The 22,818-nt window shown below is 39.8% G+C and overlaps 1 protein-coding gene across 1 annotated transcript in view; it reads left to right on the top strand.

The window, feature by feature from the left end:
• Nucleotides 1-19,708, top strand: part of ATP6AP1 (ATPase H+ transporting accessory protein 1) — a 58,913-nt gene extending 39,205 nt beyond the window's left edge. Inside the window, exons 7-10 of the mRNA XM_068401444.1 lie at nucleotides 3,871-4,112; nucleotides 4,725-4,778; nucleotides 11,330-11,567; nucleotides 18,997-19,708. Coding sequence (XP_068257545.1) covers nucleotides 3,871-4,112; nucleotides 4,725-4,778; nucleotides 11,330-11,567; nucleotides 18,997-19,206 — 744 coding nt within the window. The 3' untranslated portion in view covers nucleotides 19,207-19,708. The remainder of the gene's footprint in view (nucleotides 1-3,870; nucleotides 4,113-4,724; nucleotides 4,779-11,329; nucleotides 11,568-18,996) is intronic.
• The last annotated feature ends 3,110 nt before the right edge of the window (nucleotides 19,709-22,818 follow it).

Consider the following 22,818-nt stretch of genomic DNA (forward strand, 5'->3'; position numbering starts at 1 on the left):
TTCATTACTGTTTATCCTTTCATCCAATGAAAATTTAATTTTCCCAGTATTTTGTATTTTACTTGTATGTGTTTACAACCATTCGATTTATATTTGTTTGTAATTTCAAATATATAAAATAGCACCAAATTTTTTTTTCTTGTCTCTAGCCATTCTATTTTGGAACAGCCAACAAAACCTCGGCAACAACAACAAAAACAAATGAATAATTTTGGATGTAAGGTCTGTTTGATTTGAAAAAGATCAGTATGTTGGTGCATCAAAATGTTGCCAGATCAGCTGTCTTTCTCCTTTCCAAGAGAGATAATTCTGAATTAGGAGGCTTTCAAAACAGATCAAAGGGAAGAATTTTGCCCAGGCTACTTCTATTGCAGGGTCAGTTAGTAATTACAGTGTTCAATTCTGGTCTAGGACAATGTAAATGGCACCCTTTCTTTTCTGTATCTTATTTAATCAGGTCTTGTGATTGTTCACTGCATATCTGAGATAAAAAATGTCATTGACAAATCCAGACGAACAAGAAAGTGACTCACACATCCCATGGTTCAGATTAGGTAAAGTCAAAGGGGGCACTAAACAACAGAATAAAACATGGTTTAATGACTGACAGCACTGCCACTACGGATTGTTCCTAAATAATCTAATTTAATTTACAAGAATTCAATGTAAACATAATCCAATTCTCAAGAAGTACCTTGTCATTTATAGTTTAGCATGAAATATATAGCATGGGGAGAACTATTTTAATTCGGTAAGTTCATGCTTGTGCAGCAACAAAAGAATAAGAAAATGTGCCTGAAACAGAGAGGCAGGGATGTACTGGGGGAGCTCTCAGCTTCCCACTGCAGGTCACCTGGAAGGAGCGACTGCTGTCTTCAGGTCCCCAGTGGGTCCCAGGCTGAGGTGTTTCAGAGATCCTCCTTCCAGCCTCAAGACTAAATTTTCTTGAATCTCTATGAGGTAATACTTTCTGAATTCAAATGTGCTAAATTACCTCACCCACAGGTAACTTAGAGAAATACATCTCCAGGCTGAAGGGATGAATATACAGGCTGGTAAGTGTCTGGGGGACATTTCTCCAGAGAACTGATACTTTCAGGCTTCCATTTAGTGTAGTCGTCCTGCCTGCCTTTAGCTGTGCAAGTAAGGACTCGCTGGGCTGCGCAGTCCATTACTGCCTGATTTTTTTCAGCCACAAATATGTCCAAAACAAAGACTACTTCTAGAAATGTTTTCGGCAAGCTGTGTTGATTCCCTTCTTCAGCAATGGTAAATTTGCTAAAACAGGTTTAATCATGGAAAACTAATGGATTTCTTAGTCCCTGACACCCCTTCTTCACAGGCAAGCGCTCTTTCGGCTCATACACTTTTTCAGAGACGAAAAGGAATCTTCATGTGAGAGCCTCATGACAAAGTACTGGCAGCAGAGCAACAGAAGTAGAGCTGTAGTCTCATGATTATATTCTAATAGTTTCCTTTTTATTTTAAGATACTTAAACCTAATCCCCCAAGTTAGCCCAATCACAGTCTCCAATTTAGCATTGTTTTCAGCTATTAGCAGGTGGTTTTTAAAGCCCTCTTTAGACGATACGCAGGGCCCACATAGGGAAGTCAATTGTTAGACAGGATATAATTTACACTTCAGCTCTTCTCTCAGTTTGAAATAAAATGATTACATTTCAGGAAAGCCTAAGGGAAGATTAAAATTTTTGTATCAAAAGTTGAATATTTTCTTTTGTTGTACACTCTTCTTTTAAAGAATATGGTATTCATTTAAAATAATGCATATTCAGATGTGTTTGAAAAGGCACTACTCTGAATTAAAAAGAAATTCATAAAGTATGCATGTATGGGAGAGGAAGATTGCAATCTTCATTTGAGCATTTAGTCAAAGGTTTATAACTCAGCCCATTCTGCTTTGTTCGTAGAATGAGAAATCTGCAAAGACGCGTTGTAAATAACAGACGGCCCATAGCATTTAGAGAACAGCGGTTAAGGTGACAAAATCTTCTGGGGCTTCTCTCCACAGGCCGGTTATAAAGTGATATTATAGCCTCTGTTCCAGACTGGAAAATGGTCCTTGCCTGTCTTTAAACCCATTAAATGTGGTTCCAGGCAATAGCTCCACATAATTATAGTTCTGGTAACCCCTGTGATGTCTCTCATTTCTTGTATCCCAAAGTTATCCAAGGGCAGAGGCCACTTGCAGAATACGAAGTTGTAAAGCTGACATGGGTCTTAAGAATAAATGGAACAGCCTGGATATGAACAGTATAAGAAGTGAAGAGTAAAATATGAACAACAAGATTAAGTTATTGTCTGATAAGGTCTGCTGGTTTTTACTGTTGATATCAATGGGGCTGTTTTACCAAGGATGACCTGGGCACATTTGTAAAAAAGGCATTACCTATTAAATGGAATTCCTGGAAAACTCCTAAAAGCACATGTATATATGCAGTGAAGTCTCTTATAGGAGTTCACCATATCAGCCAAATGAGCATAGATCTTCTTTTTCCAGAAGCCATCAGAAGAATCTAAATATAACACTGCTGTAGTTAAGTAGCCTGCTTTCGTGCCTGTTAAAATGAAGACTGCAAAACCTGTTATTGTTACTAAGGTCGTCACTGTCCTGGCAAGTTGAAGTTTTCTTGCGATTTTATTGCAGAAAAAAGTTCATAGAATCATAGAATAGACTGAGTTGGAAGAGACCTTTAAAGGTCATCTAGTCCAATGACCCTGCAGTGAGTAGGGACATCTTTAATTAGATCAGGTTACTCAGAGCCCCATCTGACCTGACCTTGAATGTTTCCAGGAATGGAACATCTAACACCTCTCTGGACAACCTGTTCCAATGTTTTACCACCCTCATAGTAAAAAATTTCTTCCTTGTATCTAGTCTAAATCTACCTTCTTTCATCTTAAAACCACTACCCCTTGTCCTATTGCAACAGGCCCTGCTAAAAAGTTTGTCCCCATCTTTCTCATAGGCCCCCTTTAAGTATTGAATGGCTCCTGTAAGGTCTCCCCTGAGCCTTCTCTTCTCCAGGCTGAACAACCGCAACTATCTCAGCCTTTCCTCATAGGAGAGGTGTTCCATCCCTCTGATCATTTTTGTGGCCTTCCTCTGGACCTGCTCCAACAGGTCTATGTCTTTCCTGTGCTGAGGACCCCAGAGCTGGACACAGTACTGCAGGTGGGGTCTCACCAGAGTGGAGTAGAGGGGCAGAATCACCTCTCCTGACCTGCTGGCCACGCTGCTTTTGATGCAGCCCAGGATACGGTTGGCCTTCTGAGCTGCAAGTGCACATTGCCAGCTCATGTCCAGCTTTTATCCACCAGTACCCTCAAGTCGTTCTCCACAGGGCTGCTCTCAATCCCTTTATCCCTCAGCCTGTATTCATACCAAGGATTGCCCCAACCCAGGTGCAGGACCTTGCACTTGGCCTTGTTGAACCTCATGATGTTCACATGGGCCCACTTCTCAAGCTTGTCCAGGTCCCTCTGGATGGCATCCCGTCCCTCAGTTCATTTTTTTCAGTATATTCTTCTGTAAAAAAAAAAATTCTTCTACCTGTTAACACTAATGCATACTATTATCTTAAGGCAGCATTAACAACATGGTTTTACGTTCATTTGTCTAACGTCACTGGTGCTTGTTTTCACATGTGGATGCCTGACCATGGGAACCTAGGTTAACACCACTTGATTTGCCTTAATACTGCCAGTTAAATAGATGGACAATAATAAATATTGAGGTTGATTGAGGATTTAAGAAGGATGGGTCCTCATGGTACAAAATGGTGAAGCTCTGTGTTCAATTCATGTTATATCTTGCAAAGGAGATGAATTGTTAATGTGCTGTTATTACAGATTTCTAGAAGAAATGATGTGGTGTGGGAATTAAGACGACAATTAATGGCCACTGAGGAAGAAGGCAGTTTATCATATCCTCCTCTGAATGTGACCACTGGAAATGATATATGCATCCTTTTTTACGCCAGAAATTTCAGCCTCAAAGCTAACAATTCGGTTTTTATAGATTTGACAAATGCGACATTTGTAACCCAGAATGTGGATATTTCTTCCTCTGAGTGCTCAGACATCAACACAACGTGAGTGGCACAAGAAATTTCATATCATAATACATGTGATTTTGACAGCTAATCAGAAATGGTGCAATGTCAAGTTAATACTAATTTAATTTTCTTCTTCTAAAGCATCCAAAATAAAAAAATACTAAATTGGTTATTCTTAGAAGAAAAAGATTGAGTCAAGACCACAAAAATTTTTCATATGCAGCCTCTTATTTTCACAATTTTTTTTCCTCTTTCTTACGTTCCTTCCTTGTTTGTTTGTTTATATTTGATCCAAACAGGTTTCCCTGTGCCTGATCTCACAATCACAGAAATCTCCACTGGCATTAATGAGATCATCATTTCATTGTAAAACTGCCCTTGAAGGGGAGTACTGCCAGTTACTAGGTAGTAATTCAGCTGGAAGTACATTACTGAAACATGATCTCTGTTTTCCTTTACTTCAAAGCACCTGCTCTTGCATAAAAAAAACTATAGAAATATTTTGTCATATTTTTCTGTGTATTGAACCTTTGCTATATGACTTTTGTAATTGCCTGTTGATTTAGAATATTCCCTCCGACTGAAATGTCACAATGATCTAATTAAAGCTGACTATTTTAACATTCAAAATCTGTTTCTTATTCTTAGACTGTCATTAAAATACACAAAGCCCATGAATGGAATCAGCAGCCTAGAGATAAGGTAACTTATGATTTGTTCTTAAATAGATCTTTGTGGTGTACAAAGCCTATTTGCAAATTAGGACCAAAAAAAGAAGAGGAGTTAAGTGAAAATGTTTTTGAAATTACAACTTGGTTTCTGTTCTGAGGAGTTACTGTACAGGAGAACAATAATATAGTCTTTACATAGAGAATATATTAATATGCTCAAGTAAAGTTCTGAAAAAGTTGTGTAGGCAACTAACCATACTGTGAGATACTGGTATATGAAACATCCTGTTTTGCTAATAGGATCAGACCATTATCCTGTCTCAGGGAAATCTAGCTGTGATTTGTAAACGCTTCTAGGGGCTGAAGTCTACTTGCATGGCCAGGGTCATATTTAGTCCTAATGTGGATTACCAGTATACTCTGTCAGAGCTAGCTTGTGGCTAATGAGGGGTGCAAAAACTTGTAATTTTTCTGCTCCATGGATGGTGACAAGACCACGTTTCTCCTACCATGATAAAAGGGAAGAAAAGTTAGGGAATGAGAAGACTTGGGTTGAAAAATCAAAGGGAGAACCTGCAGCTGTTGCTCTCACTAGTGGATTCTAGGGGTGGGGAAGGCATCTGCTACTCTTTGAGGGCTACCATACAGCTGCTGGTCCACAAACCTCAGTTATTTCCTTAACAGCAGGAACAGCAGTTAAAATTATTTTCTTAAGCTCTGTCAAAGATAATGTGGCATGCTCTTTTCACTTAGGTACCTCAGTTAATTGCTTAAATTTATTTAGGAAGGACTTGGGCCAGGGAACTTGCACTGAATTAAATTTGCATATATCAGAGGATGAACTGGATGTTTGCTTGGGCAGAAGAAGGACAAATGACTTTGCCATCTAAAATGCTTTTGAGATCTTGAATAAGGGAAATTGAAATCCAAGGAAACCAAAGAGAGGAAGTTTAAAGCAATAATGTAGGAGACAATTAGAACTTGAACAACATTTTGGTAGGAGTGTAAAAGAGGCACGTGGCACCAAGGTGATAAGCATGAATGAATAAATACCATTATTTACATTGAGATAGAAGGACATTCTACATTTAGGTAAAAGGACCCCCAGAAAGACTTGTGTTGAAGAGAGTCAGTGATGTGTTTGGAGTTGTATTTGGAGTGCATAGAGACATGTGCAGTCATCAACAGAGACCATCAGAGATGGCAAAAAAACAAATGTGCTTTGTTATTTAACATCTCCCCTTCTCCCCAAGCATCTAGAGCTTTGTGGAAGAACATAATGTACAGGTAAGATTGCTGTTAGTATAGTATTTTTACTTTTTTGAATACTGTAGTTAGCTGTGTATAGGATCCTTGAGACTTGTCCTTAGTGATGAAGTCAAGCATTTCTCGTTTTCAGTACTGCAAATTATCAAAGGGGCATGCATTTCCCTGAACACCACAGGGAGTTAAGGAAGCATTTTCCTTGGATGCTATTCCAAAAATACTGTTCTCAAACCAAGACTCTGCCCAAGTTGCATCTTTACTTTTACTCCAAGTCACAAAATAACACTTTCTCTGGTGGCTGCCCTGGTGCTTCTCTGTCTACTGTCTGCTGCTTCCTGTCTCCCTCTCATACAGACAGACCCACCAAAACAGTGCCCTGGATTCTCATTCTATGTCTTTGCCCATGCTAGTGCAGGTCTTAGCTGCTCTCCTGTAATCACTTTCTGTATGAATGAATCTGGTTGCTTTCTACATTTGTCCTGAATGTGATCATCCTCAGCATAATACCATGCTTTCTAGTAAAATTAAAGTTCCAAGAAAATAATATGAATCATAAAGCACTTGAAAACCCTACGGAGCATGACACTGTGCTGCAAAATGAGCTATCAAATTAATTGATAGATCTTAGAGGGGTTGTTTTCTTTAAAGTAGTCAACAGGTTTTGCTCAACTGTACAACAGCAAATGGCAAACCTTAGGATGCTACTATAGAAACAAAATACTTTGGCAGTTGAAACTTTTATCTTAGATTTTGATTGCTGCAGCAGGCATAAGAAGATCAAACGTGATGTTAGTGTACGCATATGGACTTAATGAGGATTATTCAGATGTATGTTTAGTCATCTGTTTGTTAAAATCTTATAATTTTAATTAATTATTGGGAGAAAACTTTAATATGGTCATGAATCTGAGGTGCATCTGAAGAGAAGAAATTTGAAACAACTCTGTAGACAGACTGACTGTAAATTAAAGGAGAACATTAGTGCAAAAGGTGAATGGTTCATGTTTTCTCTCTTATTCTGGATTTTTTTTTACATCCTTTGAGCCTGTTGTAGTAAAGGCAGAAATATTCACGAGGTTTCTCTTGACCTGTGCTTCTACTTGAATACATTGTAAGTAAATACCAAAATGCATGAACAGCCTTGAAGCTGGGATAAGAAACTCAGGCTCAACAATAAGTGAGGACTTGAAAAGAGATTAGGTGAAGTCCTGACAACCATCATGCCCAGCAAGTAATTAAATTAGCATAGGCTGGTTGTGTTTTGCAGAAGAATTTGATTTATTCCATTGGGCTGTGTGTGATCCAGGTTTTTAATAGCCCCTCAGGGCATTTAGACACAAAAATGCCTAAACTGATTATTTTTTATGTGTGACACTGGTGCTTAGCAATAAAAAATGGAACAGAGGAAGAAGGTGGGAGGTCACTTCCAGGGTAGTCATTCCTTGGGCATTCACTGTGCATTGGCCTGCTTGTGGGAGGTAGACAGGGATTGCTTCTGTATCGCCTTTTCCCCTCTTTCGTTCACTTACTAAACTGTCTTTATCTCGACCCACAAGTTTCCTCATTTTTGCTCTTTCTGTTCTCCCCTCCTGTCCTGTTGGGGACAGGGAGTGAGCAGGCAGCTACAGAGGTGCTTGATTTCTGGCTGGCATCAAGCCACAACACCTCAGAAACCTTTATAAAGAAAACTTTCTGCTAAAGACACATGTGGTTATTTGTGCTTTTTTTTCTGTTGGATTATCGCTTGATTTAAGAGACAATCATGTCATTTTAGGCATCTATTAGCTACCATAATACAATATTGCATGGAATATAATGCAAATATTAAGATATACTTTACAGAACCAGAACAATCCATTGCTCTTTTCATGATCCAGAAACGCTTTATTCACCTTGTTTTTCTCAGCGTGTCTATTGTCAAGAGCTTCTAAAACAGATACATTACAACCTCTGTTGTCACCTTCTGGTTCACTTTGATTATATTTCTTGTTCAAGATGACTCCTTGGTAAGATTACAGTCTGCCTCAATAAACAGGACACAAGCAGGGCAAAGAGGTGGGAAGGAGCAGAGCTTAGAGCCATGACTGCATTTTTTTCCCCTGTAAAGGCCATTTACTTAGGTATAGGAGAGCATCCCTTGAAGACAGAAAGTTACACCAGAGAGGACCACATTCAAATAGCTCAATTTATTTGCTGATAAAAGAGGCTCTAACTTCAGCACCATGAGCTGGACCCAGAGCCTGCCCTTACCACCACTAGTCTACCACTTCGTGCTGAGCACCTAGTCATATCCCACCTCTTACTAGCCGCTGCAATAGCTACTTCATCCTACGCAAACCGCTGCCGTCTCCCTCTCCCTCCCTCTAGCAAGTCCCATTCATCTTCCTGCACTTGCCACTGAGAGCTGAGTTGTTAGGGAGTGGTTGTAGAATGTTTCTGATAGTGCTAGTTTTAGAAAAGTGAACTACTGATGCAGCAGGGGTAGGGACAGTGGGCAGTAGTTTTTGCTGGAAGAAGCATCATCTCAGCTCTCTCAGCAGCTGATGACATCCAGCTGTTCAAGCACCTGTCTGTCATCTTCTCTAGGAAAAGGTGTCAAAGTGGATTGAGGTGCAGAGCATTAGTATTTTCCTCACTTACATTGATAAGTACTTGACTGTTGTTGTTGCTCATAGAATGTGTAGAATAGAATTGACTGAAGAACCATGTTTTAAAGTCTTTTACCTAACAGTTGTGTTTCTCTTTGAATCTTTGAAACAGTACTAATTCCAGGTAGCTTCCTTTTCAGAAAGATCTCTCCTTGTAGTGAATATCCACATGAGACGATGATCGGTAACAGGTGGTGGCATTTAGTGTTCATATGGTTATCTGGCACAAAAGGAGTCTGGCCTACGACCAGGAATTCACATTGTTTGTGCCATGATACATAAAGGACATATCTGTGTGAAAGTTTGCTTCCTGTATTGCCTCTGATGTTTAATGTGAACACAGCATTTCTTATAAAAGCCAAGGTACTTTCAGTTCTGCAGATAAAATATTTATCTCTCCTTCCCTTGTCATATATTGTGCTCATTCTATTTGCTATCTACTCATCTAAGAAAACATTAAACTAAATGAAGTAGTTCTATTGCTTTTTGTTGTTTGAATGTCTTTTTTGTAATTTAATGAATTATGGTTGTGTCAGTTATCAGTTAAGCGTGTGCTTTTTGGAGGCTATTCACTATCAGTTGTTTGGAAAGATGCTAAGGATAAAAGCCTGTATTATTAAGTTAACCATGCTCAACTACTTCACTAATTAGCATCTTACTTCTCATAAATCTGCAGGTAACATAAAATTTTAGTCTTTGGTGCAACGTGAAGAGACCACGTTCTCTTGGGGGTCACTTTAGACTGTACTCACACACATAGCCTTATAAAACTTGTTTGTTCGTATGATAAGTCTCCAAAGAATTTCCTTGTTTACCACTTTTCTTATCTTCTCAGCAAAAGTACAGAGCACACCCAGCGTCTGCGGTTGGCACAAACGTTTAAGTAAACTTCTCTGTGCTTATAACTGGCCTTCAGCCAGTGCCTATAGCACTGCTACTGAGACACCATGGAAATTCTGCTCAGATTGCGCTGTATACCAGGAAAAGACTCCTTTCTTCTAGCAATTAATATCTAGGCTAATACATGTTTTAATTTTGTAACATTATCACTATAATGATAGAATATTTTTCATAAATATTTGTGAATGTATACTAGTTGAAATTCAAATGTTTTTTTTTCTTTTTCACTGATGCTTGCAGCTGAATGTTGTATGGAAAGAGCTGCTGAGGCTCAAAACATAAGGAATGCCATAAGACAAAACATCCTTTTCTCACCTGAATGACACTTTGAGTTCTAGGATTCCTTCTGAGAATTTTGAAACCCTTGAGGATTATGAAGTTATATGAATCAAAAGCCACAGATTATTAAAAAAAAAAAAAAAAAAAAGAAAAAGAAAAGGCTCAATTACTGTAGTGACCTAACCTGTAAAATTTTGTGTGTTACTCCTAAGGAGCATTGTTTGTGTTGAGTTTAGACTCTATGTTGTGAGGATGACATGCTACTGAAAGCAACTGATTTGAACAAACAAGCAATATTCTACAACAGAGTTTATTCTCTCTATATATACATATACCCTATAGAACATAAAATATTCTATATTGTGCCACATTTATAGATGACTGCTTATTTTTCAAACCTGTCATAATTGCATCTAAGTATTACCCCAAATTTTAAAATCCACATACAGTGTTACCCATTGTGGACAGACATATTAGAATATTTCGTTTTGTAGTCAGTCTCACTTATTGCTAAAAAGATTCCTATTCTAAATTCTTTGCGATTATCCATAAGCAAAAAATATCTTCAGCAAACTATATAGAGCAATACATACATAGATCAAGTAGGGTTAAAGTACTAAGCAACATACAATAAGAAGAAAAGTTTATAATTTCCTTATGAGATAACTTGAATATCTAAAAGTAACTGGGTAAAATGTCGTAAAGGCTAGGACATAGTCCTGATCTGTAAAGGATAAGGATGTACTTCTGGATGTTCTCAATTATTTCTGCTTCAGAACATCTGGGAGGTGTTCAGACTGCAGTGATAGTAATATATATATAAATCACATGATTATAAACCACTGGAAACTACTGCTATACCACACATACACAGACCTTTTTGAAATGCGAAATATTTTTTTGTGCCTAACCCACTACAAATTGGGAAACTAGGGCTGATGACCCCTCCTCACCCTCCAGTGAGAGAAAACTCTGTCTTCTACTGCAAATTCAGACATTTGCAAAGGAAATTACCATTTAGGCGTCTGAGCCAAGGAAGAATTGCAATGATAAATGAGGATGGTTCTCATACCTGTACCTATCATAAAAGCAATTTTCAAAAAATCCCATTAAATGTTTATTGAGAGCCACTGCAGGCCTACTGACAGTCTCTCAGGTTCTGCTCTACTGATTATAAACTGTTGGTAACTGATGAAGTACTGCACTGGCAGAGGCCCTTGAAGAATGAAATTGCATTTGCTCCTTGCCTGCCACAGCTATGGAAAGCTGTGCTTGTGAGATGAAACTCTAAGAAGTAGTAAAAACATATTCACAGGGTCTCTTCACTTATGAACAATCCTAATGACGTGGGAGGCCAAGCAAAGATACCAACTATGATGTTTGCAGCCAGAAATAGTGAACCTTTATCTGCCTCCAGTACTTTATCAAATGGATATTAACTTCTTCCTTCTGTCATTTTGACTTTTTTTTCCCTCTGTTGTCTTTCTAGGTTTTTAATGACCAACAAGTTCTATGGAGGCTCGGCTAGAAATTGGTCCACCTTAGATTCAATTGAGATTATACAAGATGGAGAAAAGTTTGCTAAATTTAATGTTTCTGTCATCTCGGCTCCTGCAGAGTATTCGTTTCATTGTCAGCTGGTGGGAACAAGTAATGTCTATCCTGCAAGGCTGATTCCATCCAACAATGAGGCAAAAAACTGGGATGTTTTAATTTCCAGGTTGCAAGTGAGTACACATTGCCATTTCAGAGATAATTCCAAGAACTATTACTTGCTATTGTAGGTGCTGAACTACACGCATTCATAATGCCCTTACTTTAATTTCAGCCTGAGGGAAAATTTAAAAGAAAAGCTGTTCCTCCTAGGTGAGCTATTCAATAAGGGGGTAAAAAGATGGCAGTTGGTGAACAACAAGTACATGAAAGCACAGCTTTGAAAGACAAAAAACTGTGAAGTTGATCACAGAAAAGAAAAACCAGTAAAACCAAATGTGCTTAATCAGGCAAAGAATGACTAAGTCCCCATGCCTGTTTAATGAATTGGGCTGCTATTGGAAACATGGGCCTCTTAGGTGGGTGGCTTTATGCTGCTAACTTTGTTTTTACTTGATTTCTTTCCGCTTTGTTTGCCTAGGAAAGCACAGCTTAGTGTGGTTACTGTGTTCAGTGACATAGACTGTTTGTACTCCTACAGCTAGGAACAAAGCCCAGTGCAATTAGATTTAATGGAAGGTTTGCCATGGACTTCAATCGGGAACAATATTAGGTCCCGAATGGCCCAGAAGGAAAGCAGCTGGCTTTTTTTTTTTTTTCAAATGAGGCATAGATTTTCTGTGTATTTAGTGCAGTAGTACAGACTACATATGTGAGGTGTAGATGATCGCATGTTTATTATTTTGAGCATGCTGATATAATTGTATTTATGGTTTTGATAACAAACCAAATCTCAATAATCTGAGTCCAAATTTGACATTTTGCTTAAACAATGGAAATCTCAAAGGAACAGCATTGATGCCGAGATTTATTTTCCACAAATTCCAGGATCAAGTCCCACAGCTTTTGAGAAGCAACGCAGCAATACACACCAATTGTGTGAAGGTTCCTCCTGACCATATTTTTTATGGAAAGGCCTGGAAATACCTCAGTCCACGCAACAGTACTTTGCCTAGTCAACTCTTTGAAGTTAGTCTTCAGCATCACTAGGCTGTGAAAGTACACGGGCTATGAAAATACAAAGCTTCCACTTACAACATAACTTATCCTTGAATTTCTATATACATTGATACTGCTGCCTTCTCAAAGCTTAAAGAGAGGCCTTGCTCCATCCTTAGTAGGCATCCTTTCGTTGGGGTCTTGATCAAGAGTAGAAGTAGTAGGTTTCTCAGTTTCCTTATTGATTTGGCGCAGCAGCTTCTTCCACTGTTCAGACAACAGAACTTCCAGTTCCTCTTGGGAAAGGCCTTCTTCTCTGATCAAGTCCTAAGAATGGAACACAACCTGAAAAGTCCTGTTCTGATCTTTTCTGTTGTGTGAGAAAACGGAAAGTCACGATTCCGGGCTCATTTCTAAGTTCTATCTGAACTAGATCATACCTTTCCATATATCTTCCACTGATATGTAGTGAAATCTGATTGATCTCAATATTAGTCTTTGTTCTAGAATGAGATTTAGAAACCCCCAAGCTCTGTTGCATGATGAAAAAAGCACATGGGATGTACTCAGTGATTGCAGCCAGCACAAAATCTTGTTGCTGGAACTGAGGAACATGATTTTCATGTCAATGTTATGCAATGAATTAGAAACCAGGATCCAATGCCAATCTAGTTGGTACAATTGCACTTCGCAATGTTGGGTCCTGAAAACAGTATCACTGTATTAGAGAGACACAGCACCTGCACAGTGAAGCCTTGCATAGCTTGTTTCAAGGCAAGGATGAACTGATGCAGCCTTTTACTTTAGTTCTGGAGCTAGCTCAGTCACAACCACCTAAAGAACCTCTGTGGGATGCTGTCTAGGTGTGCCCACAGCCTAGGATGTCACCACTCATAGCTGTACACAGCACCAAAACTGCTCTGGTTTTGGTGGGGTTTTTTGTTAGTTTTGTTGTTGTTGTTACAGGAATGGTTGTTCTACCATGATATCTTTTATCCTTTTGAGGATCTCAGAATTGTCTATGAAGTTAAAGAGGATGCTGCCACCAAAAGGACTGCTTTTCTTTCTTTAGTAGGTGTCATAGGGTTTAGAAGCCCCTTTGTTCCTAAGAAAAACTGCCAAAAACTTTAAAATCAAGAATATTAGGATTTTTTTTTTGTGGCCAAAATATTTCTAAGTTCAAAAATTAGATGTTCAGTGTACACTTAAGAGCCATGAAAACAACACATTTTACTTGAAGGCTTTGTCAAAGGTCAAATGATGAGAAAACTCCATTCAAAAAAGTATTTTAAAAATTAACAGTAAATGCAGACTAGTATAGCCAAGACAAATGATGCTGGTCCAAACACTAAAATTAAAACTTCTGCAGTACAGAGGCCTGTATCCAAAAGGCTTTTACATTCATAAAAATTAGAGAATCACATGTAAGTATTTTTAACTTCTCTATAGGTAGAAATGCTGCTAGGAGTCACATTTTTATCTCCCACCTGAGATCTAACACCCCCACAGAAAGGATAACACTTCAGAAATACAATAGAAGAACCCTGCGTATACTTCATCTCCCGCCTAAAAGTAGACATAGCATTTTAAGAATGTACAATTAAAGCTTTTACCTCAAAGGTTCAATAAGCATAATTCTGCTTCCAAAAAAAACCCCAACAGGATTGACATAATAAAATTGAGTATTTCTGGCTCTAAATCAGAAGTGGTAAAGCCTTTCTAAACCAAATATACCTGTTAAGTGCTTCAGAGAGTTCTTGTAAATGTGGCAACAAGTGTGTATTGTTTTCCAGAATTTCAATCCATTTTTTGAACATAAGTTACATAAATCATCACCTGCTTTCTGCTTTTATTGTAAATAAGTCTTTCAGACTACATTTCATTACTCCTATTCACATTCTCATCTGTTGTCAAAGCAGTGGTTTAACAAGCAAAGGCTTTGGTAACCACATGTATTCCCTTAAAACTGTGCAAACAGTTATCCGACCCAAAAGCTTATTTTCGCTAATCCTGCTTTAATCAGTAGTCTGACTGCCTATAGAGAAATCAGACAGTCTTTTCAAGTTAGCTGCCATGATCTGACTTGGAAAGATTCTTCTAAGAGGCCCGGAAAAGCTTGAATTCTAAAATTGTCTTCACCTCCAACAGTACCTAAATAGCCCGTAGTTCTGCATATGATAATAGCTTTATTAATCATTATTCTGGAAAGTATAGACATCGGTCTAAAGGCACATGACATACACATTAACTTTAGGTGCCTGAGCTGTGAATGAACTCAAACCCAGAGTGCTTACTGGTGTAGCATGGTATACAGGACACAAACTAATTTATTCAATTGTACCAACACCTTTCCTAGGAAGTACAAACTCTTTTATTACCACAAAGCTTTCAATTTATTTTATCATAAAGCATTGAATAATCATGGAGTGGGAACATAGAAAAGTAGAAATCCATGATCTTCTGCTTCACAGAATCACAGAATCACAGAATCACAGAATGTTAGGGATTGGAAGGGACCTCAAAAGACCATCTAGTCCAATCCCCCTGCCGGAGCAGGATTACCTAGATCATATCACACAGGAACGCGTCCAGGCGGGTTTTGAATGTCTCCAGAGAAGGAGACTCCACAACCTCTCTGGGCAGCCTGTTCCAGTGTTCAGTCGCCCTCACTGTAAAGAAGTTTTTCCTCATATTTATGTGGAACCTCCTGTGTTCCAGCTTGCACCCATTGCCCCTTGTCCTGTCAATGGATATCACTGAGAAGAGCCTGGCTCCATCCTCATGACACTTGCCCTTTCCATATTTGTAAACATTAATGAGGTCACCCCTCAGTCTCCTCTTCTCCAAGATAAAGAGACCCAGCTCCCTCAGCCTCTCCTCATAAGGGAGATGTTCCACTCCCTTAATCATCTTCGTGGCTCTGCGCTGGACTCTCTCTAGCAGTTCCCTGTCCTTCTTGAACTGAGGGGCCCAGAACTGGACACAATATTCCAGATGCGGCCTCAACAGGGCAGAGTAGAGAGGGAGGAGAACCTCTCTTGACCTACTAACCACACCCCTTCTAATACACCCCAGGATGCCACTGGCCTTCTTGGCCACAAGGGCACACTGCTGGCTCATGGTCATCCTGCTGTCCACTAGGACCCCCAGGTCCCTTTCCCCTACGCTGCTCTCCAACAGGTCTGTCCGCAACTTATACTCATACCTGGGGTTGTTCTTGCCCAGATGCAGGACTCTACACTTGCCCTTGTTATATTTCATTAAATTTCTCCCTGCCCAACTCTCCAGCCTGTCTAGGTCTCTCTGAATGGCAGCACAGCCTTCCGGTGTGTCAGCCACTCCTCCCAGTTTTGTGTCATCAGCGAACTTGCTGACAGCGCACTCTAATCCCTCATCCAAGTCATTAATGAATATATTGAATAGTACTGGTCCCAGTACCAACCCTTGAGGGACTCCGCTAGACACAGGCCTCCAACTGGACTCTGTCCCATTGACCACCACTCTCTGGCTTCTTTCCTTCAACCAGTTCACAATCCACCTCACTATCCAATCATCCAGACCACACTTCCTCAGTTTAGCTGCGAGGATGCTGTGTGAGACTGTGTCAAACGCTTTACTGAAATCAAGATAGACCACATCCACAGCTTTACCATCATCTATCCACCGGGTGATGTCCTCATAAAAGGCTGTCAAGTTGGTTAAGCATGACTTCCCCTTGGTGAAGCCATGTTGACTGCCCCTAATGATCCCCCTATCCTTGATGTGCCTAGAGACAGCACCAAGGACAAGTTGTTCCATCACCTTTCCAGGGATGGAGGTGAGGCTGACCGATCTATAGTTCCCCGGGTCCTCCTTCTTGCCCTTTTTGAAGACTGGAGTGACATTCGCTTTCCTCCAGTCCTCAGGCACCTGTCCCGTTGCCCACGACTTAGCAAAGATGATGGAGAGTGGCCTAGCAATGACTTCCGCCAGCTCCCTCAGCACCCGCGGGTGCATCCCATCAGGGCCCATGGATTTATGGACGTCCAGATTGCTTAATTGGTCCCTGACCCAGCCCTCATCTACCAAGACAGATTCCTCCTCTATCCTGACTTCTTCTGAGGCCTCAGGAGTCCGGGGCTCCTCAGGACAGCCTCCAGCAGTATAGACAGAGGCAAAGAAGGCATTCAGTAACTCCGCCTTCTTTTTATCCTCTGTCTCCAGGGCCCCCACCTCATTCATCAGTGGGCCTACATTGCCTCTAGTGTTGGCTTTACCTGCAATGTATTTGAAGAAGCCCTTTCTGTTGTCCTTGACCTCTCTTGCAAGGTTTAATTCCAAGGAGGCCTTAGCTTTCCTAGTTGCCTCCCTACATCCTCTGACAACAGACTTATATTCCTCCCAAGTGGCCAGCCCCTCCTTCCATGATCTGTACACTCTCTTCTTCCACTTGAATTTGCCCAGCAGTTCCCTGTTTAACCATGTAGGTCTCCTGGTACCCTTTCTTGACTTCCTACCTGTTGGGATGCTCTGATCTTGAGCTCGGAAGAAGCAGTCCTTGAATGCTAACCAACTATCTTGGGCCCCCTTACCTTCTAGTACCCTGTCCCATGGGATTTCCCCTAGCAATTGCTTGAAAAGGCCAAAGTTGGCCCTCCTGAAGTCCAGGGTTGTAATTCTGCTAGCTATTCTCTTCCTGCCACATGAGATCCTGAACTCTACCATCTCATGGTCACTACAACCAAGGCTGCCCTCAACCTTTACCACTTCAACCAGACCCTCCTTGTTAGTGAGGATAAGATCCAGCAACGCTCCTCTCCTAGTTGGCTCATCCACCATTTGCATCAGAAAGTTATCATCAATGCACTGGAGGAACCTCCTGGACTGAGGATGGCTGGCTGAGTAGGCCTCCCAGCAAATATCAGGGTAATTGAAATCCCCCACAACAACCAGGCCCTGTAATTGTGAGACTGCTCTCAGCTGCCTGTAGAAGGCGTCATCAGCCTCCTCATCCTGATCAGGTGGCCTGTAATAGACACCCACAACAGTATCACCCCTGCCAGCCTGCCCCTTAATTCGTACCCACAAACTCTCAACTCGCTCCTGATCCGCCCCTGGATAGAACTCAATACATTCTAGCTGCTCACTCACATAAAGAGCAACTCCACCACCTCTCCTTACTGGCCTGTCTTTCCTGAACAGGACATAGCCATCCATGACCACGTTCCAGTCATGCGAGTTGTCTCACCAAGTCTCTGTAATTGCCACTAGATCATAACCCCTGATCGAACACGGATTTTTAACTCCTCCTGTTTATTTCTTAAGCTTCCTTGCTTATTGCCTTTTAAGGGAAGCGATTTAAATAAAATAATCCTTTTTTATTTTATTCTATAATATTTTATAGAAAATAGTCAGTTTTAAGGTCTTGTTTCTTTACTGGTGGATTTATGATGTTTGATGCTTTCCTTACACACCCATTTCAAATAATCTGTAAATACGTAAGAATCCCAAGTCTTCATTGTTCTTTATAAAATTATTTCAGAAAGGATCAAAATCACAGATCAGATTAATTCTTCCCTTCCTTCATTTTCTTCTACCAGTTAGATTACCTTCCTTCTGAAGGAATCAGTGCTTATGTCATTATGTGCATGTGTGCAGAAGGGGGATTGTCTTCCCTTTCTTTATAGTTTTCTAATACTTTGACTGGTTTTAACATTTTTAGAAGGATAGTGGTCTCAAAGGCATTCAGTTTGTTGATTTTTTTTGCAAAATTGGTGGCTAAGCAAAGAATAGATACACAAATTATTTGATTTTTCTGAGTAAAAATAATATGGTAGGAGCTCAGTCATTGGTAGACCTCGAGAATCTAGTCAAAGGAGAGATATTACAGATTTTTCTAACTGCTGGAAAAGGTTATATGGGTTTCATATGTTAATAGACAACACAGATCCCATACCTAATAAAGCAAGCCCTCTCTCACGTTTTGAGTCTCTGATGTCTAAGGAGGGGGGAAGAGAGGTTTCACAACTCTTCTCTGCTTGAACTTTTGCTAAAACTCAGCCAAAACGGTCACCTTCATTAGATGCTTTTTAAGATAGGTTTCAGGAGTTCTGCCTGTCAAGGAGTTATTAGCTAAAAATCTCAGGGTATTTCAGCAACTCTCATTATCTGGAGGGGCCTTAATTCTCACGCCTTTGAGTGCTTTGAGTTTCCTGGTTCTAAGTGGTCACTGAGCAATACTGATCACATGCCTCCTTTGGGATTTTACTTCTAAAAGCAACACAAATTTCTGAAGTAGGAAACCTACTTCTTGCCAAACAAATTAATTCTGCATTTTAATTTCCTGGGTGAAAAAGGGGACCTGGAAAATTGTTATGCAGAGGATTTGGTTCTCACTCTTTTTTAATGGGCAGAGTGCGAGTGATAATTAACAGGTGCGTTTTTTGTAATTACCACATATATCCTGAAAGTAGGGCCTACACTCCACGCTTAATTGCTCATCTGTCGACCTTTCTTTATTTTCAGATTCAAGGCTTCAACATTGAAAACAACCAGTTTTCCTATGCAAGTGACTGTACAGGTTTCTTCTCTCCTGGAATCTGGATGGGCTTGGTGACATCTATAGTTTTACTGTGGATCTTGACCTATGGAATCCATATGATCATGCAGCTCACAACAAATAGCAGATTTGATGATCCCAAAGGTCCAGCTCTGACAGTTCCTCAGACAGAATAGCCATGGATTGACTTAATGCTGCTATGGCTTTTCCTGGTCTGATATTTATGATTTTTATAACCTTTCTACTTCATAATATGTGTAAACTAAAAAGATATCATAGCAGAAAGGGATAATTAAACTACATATAAAAAGGATCCTTATGCTTGGCAACAATAATAATTCTACTTGTTATTACTGTCATTTGTTAACAGCTATCTGTGTTAAGGGTCTGACATGAGGCTGTAGACGTTATTACTCTGTCTGGCTGTTAGACCATTACAAACTGCCTTCAGATTAACTATTATTGGCAAAGAAAGGATATCACAACAGAGATAAACGGGAAGGATAACTTACTTTTTTGATAGGAAAATATATATTGAAACTACTGGTCTCTCTAAAGGCTCTTTAGTAAGTATGTCATGTTGATGCTACATCTTGAGAAGGCTGAACTGTGTCCTGTTGTTTTTTTATCTTGAGATAAAAATGTACAGAAGTAATAAAGTATAATTCACTAAATAAATGGTCTTGAAAAGTCTTTTCAAAATACATCACTTTGTTCAGATGTGGTATCACAAATGAGAATGAGCAGATTAAGGTTTAGCTTCCCTCTAGTGTTATCTTATACCTGCGAGAATTATGTTGAGTAACACTAAGTAATGTGCTTGTTTTAGCCATGGACAGCTGATGGAGTTACTAAGCAAGATAGGTCCTTGTCCAAACTGATAACAAAATGATATTTGGTGTCATGGCAATGAATGCAACTTTTCAAGCTCATAACTTAGTATGATTCAATATGCCAGTGCAGATGCTACAGCATCTTAACAGAAATAAGGTAATTTTTGTAGCATCCCTCCTTCTCCAGGTATCGTTGGAGTAGTCATGAAGTTTGTACAAAAAAGGAAAATAAAATTATATAAAGTCATTAGAAGCACTGTGCTAATGTACTGTTTTAGTCTGAGCATGTTTATGGTCATCTCAATGATTCCAGAAGCCTGAAAACATTCCGAGTGTGCTGAATTCTTCTGCAATTAATAAAGACACTACATCTTCTAACTGGGCAATCTGACTATGGAGTAAATTACTAAATGTTATGAAAAACTAGGATATAAAAAAAAAGCAATGGTAAAAATGGCAAAAATAACATTTTCATTCTTTCTTCTGTAATGTTTTGTTATGACTGTGCATGTTCTATTAGTAGTTAAAGAACAAAAAGATACCATTTTGACAAAATTACATGTCACATGAGAAAAATTCTAACTTTTCTGATCTTGATCCATGTCATAGGACAATGATACAGAGGAATGACAGTTAGAATCAACAATTTAACTAGACAAACAATAGTTTCTACCCATCATTCCTGAACGTCACATTTTTATTATGCAGTCAAAGAGGTAGATTAAATGCTGTCTGAAGCTATTCCTCCTGAATCATTCAATCCTGACCTGGAAAACAAAAAGAAAGCTGGATGTAACTAGCAGAGGTGACTCCTCTGCCGTAATATTTTTCCCAAATATTTTTCAAAACTTCGAAGAACACTGGCATTTGATCTACACAAAAGCGCTGTGTTAGAAAGACACATTTTCTTTGCAAAAATTATTTGCCAGGAGAGACAACCGGACTTGTTTTATTGATTTTCCCTTCAAAGCAAGTTACATGAATGTGACAACTGAAAATTCTTATAAAAGTCATGTACCTGGTAGCTAGAAGAGAAGAAGGCTATTACAAAGGGCTGGGTTCGTAGAAGGCAGCTTGCTTATGATTTTTATCTAGATTCAACAAAATTTGGAACAGATTTGTTCAACAATAGAGATATATAAGAACTGAAGAACAGCTTTACAAAGCCACCCAGCTCAGGATCCTATCTCCAGCAGTGGTATGAGTATGGTGAGCACTTCCTGCAGATGTTCTCCCATTCTCCACCATTTAAGGTCAGGGACATCCTCAGCCAGAGGTGCTGTCTTTGTATTTAATAACTCTGGGTGTAATTATAGTCTATGAATTTGTCCAGCCTCCTCTTGAGCCTGTGGACTCTCCTAGAGCTCACAGTGTCCTGATTGTAGTGTGGCACTGGGGATACCTGTACCAGAAATGTTTGTTGGATTAGCTTTTCGCTGATTCAGTAGAAGTGAAGCCCTCTGAAAAGAGCTAGACTGAACTGTCTGCTATGTTTGATATTACACATTCCAGGGTGAAGGGGAAGGAGTTTTTTGGGGCGAAAAGCTTTTTACTTCTACCTTCTCTCACAATAATGATACCATGAATGCTTTGGCAAGTAGGGCCTGTGAGGGCATATAGTCTGTTTCTATAGTGAGTTAGGATATCCTTGTAATGGAAAGCTCAAGCCACATGTTGTAGCCCTTGATGTGGTAGGGTTATCCTTGTGAGGTCTGTGCTGGGAAAGACAGCAGAAAAGGAAGGGAACTGCCTATAGCCCTAGCTGTCCCAGGGGCCAGGTGGACGGGGCTCTGGGGACAATGGCCAGTCACACTTAGAAGAAGATCAGTTGCTCTCTGTCCACATGTGGTGGGCTGACCTTGGCTGGCTGGCAGACGCCCACCCAGCTGTTCCAGCCTCTTCTCACAGAGGCCACCCCTGCTGCCAACACCTGGACACAGACATCCAATACACCACCTCAGTGGGCCATGTGTGCTGCTGGAGTCCCCATGACATCTCGAACCCCTGCACCTGCACATCATGCTGCCCTGTGGCTGGAGACAAAGAGAACAGATCACTTGATTTCAGCAGGGCTGGATTCCTCCCTTTTAAATAGGGCAGGGCCTCAAGAAATTCTAACAGGATTTTGCACCTGCCTGTGTTTGTTTACCTTTCTGAATAAAGTTGGAAACCTGTCAGGGGCCTTCCAGTTCTGTGTACTTCTGATTTCGCAGTTCAGCTTAATCACGGGTGTACTTGTTAATACACACCTGCTTTGGGAGCTGTTCCAGCCAGAATATTAACACTGTCTGGAACGTGTGAGCCTTTAGGACTTCCCCCAGAGCTCACTGAAGTTATCAGAAGTACTGACTTCTGAGAGTGGTAGCTCATTTCTCTACAAAGTACAAAAAAAATTAATAAAGATGGAGGGGATGATGGGAAAGAGCATAAGTTAGAAAAGTAGAACCTTTTTTTTTCTTTCAAATCTATAAATAAATGAAACACTATCAAGCAAAAAATATCAGAAACTATCAAAAAGCTATGGCACAACTTGAAAAAATCAATTTAACTGTGAAAAATCAAGATTAAAACTAGAGAAAACCCAAACCTAAACACAAAAGTCCTGAAGTCGTAAGTTAAGGTATTTCTTCACAAAATTCAGCCATGACCATTTGTCGCAGGAGAGAGCTGCGATGGAGCTAGAATCTCAACCTCCTGACCTGACACAGGTTTGCTTTGTGTCCTGGTCTGTTGGTTTCTCTACTTGTAAAATTACTTATTTCACAGATCATGTGGAAACCCAGCAATGACTTATAATGAAACAGAATTATAATAGAAATAGTCCAAGAGTGGTATTTTTGTGTAGGTAGTGAAGGAAGATAAGTCATTCCATCTGTCAAGGGAAGACTCAATGAAGTAATTGGCTCCTCCTTTCCTTCTGGGTGACTGTTAAATAATTAATATACAAATCTAAAT

This window comes from Nyctibius grandis, chromosome 5, assembly GCF_013368605.1.
Source record: "Nyctibius grandis isolate bNycGra1 chromosome 5, bNycGra1.pri, whole genome shotgun sequence".
NCBI classification, from domain to species: domain Eukaryota; kingdom Metazoa; phylum Chordata; class Aves; order Nyctibiiformes; family Nyctibiidae; genus Nyctibius; species Nyctibius grandis.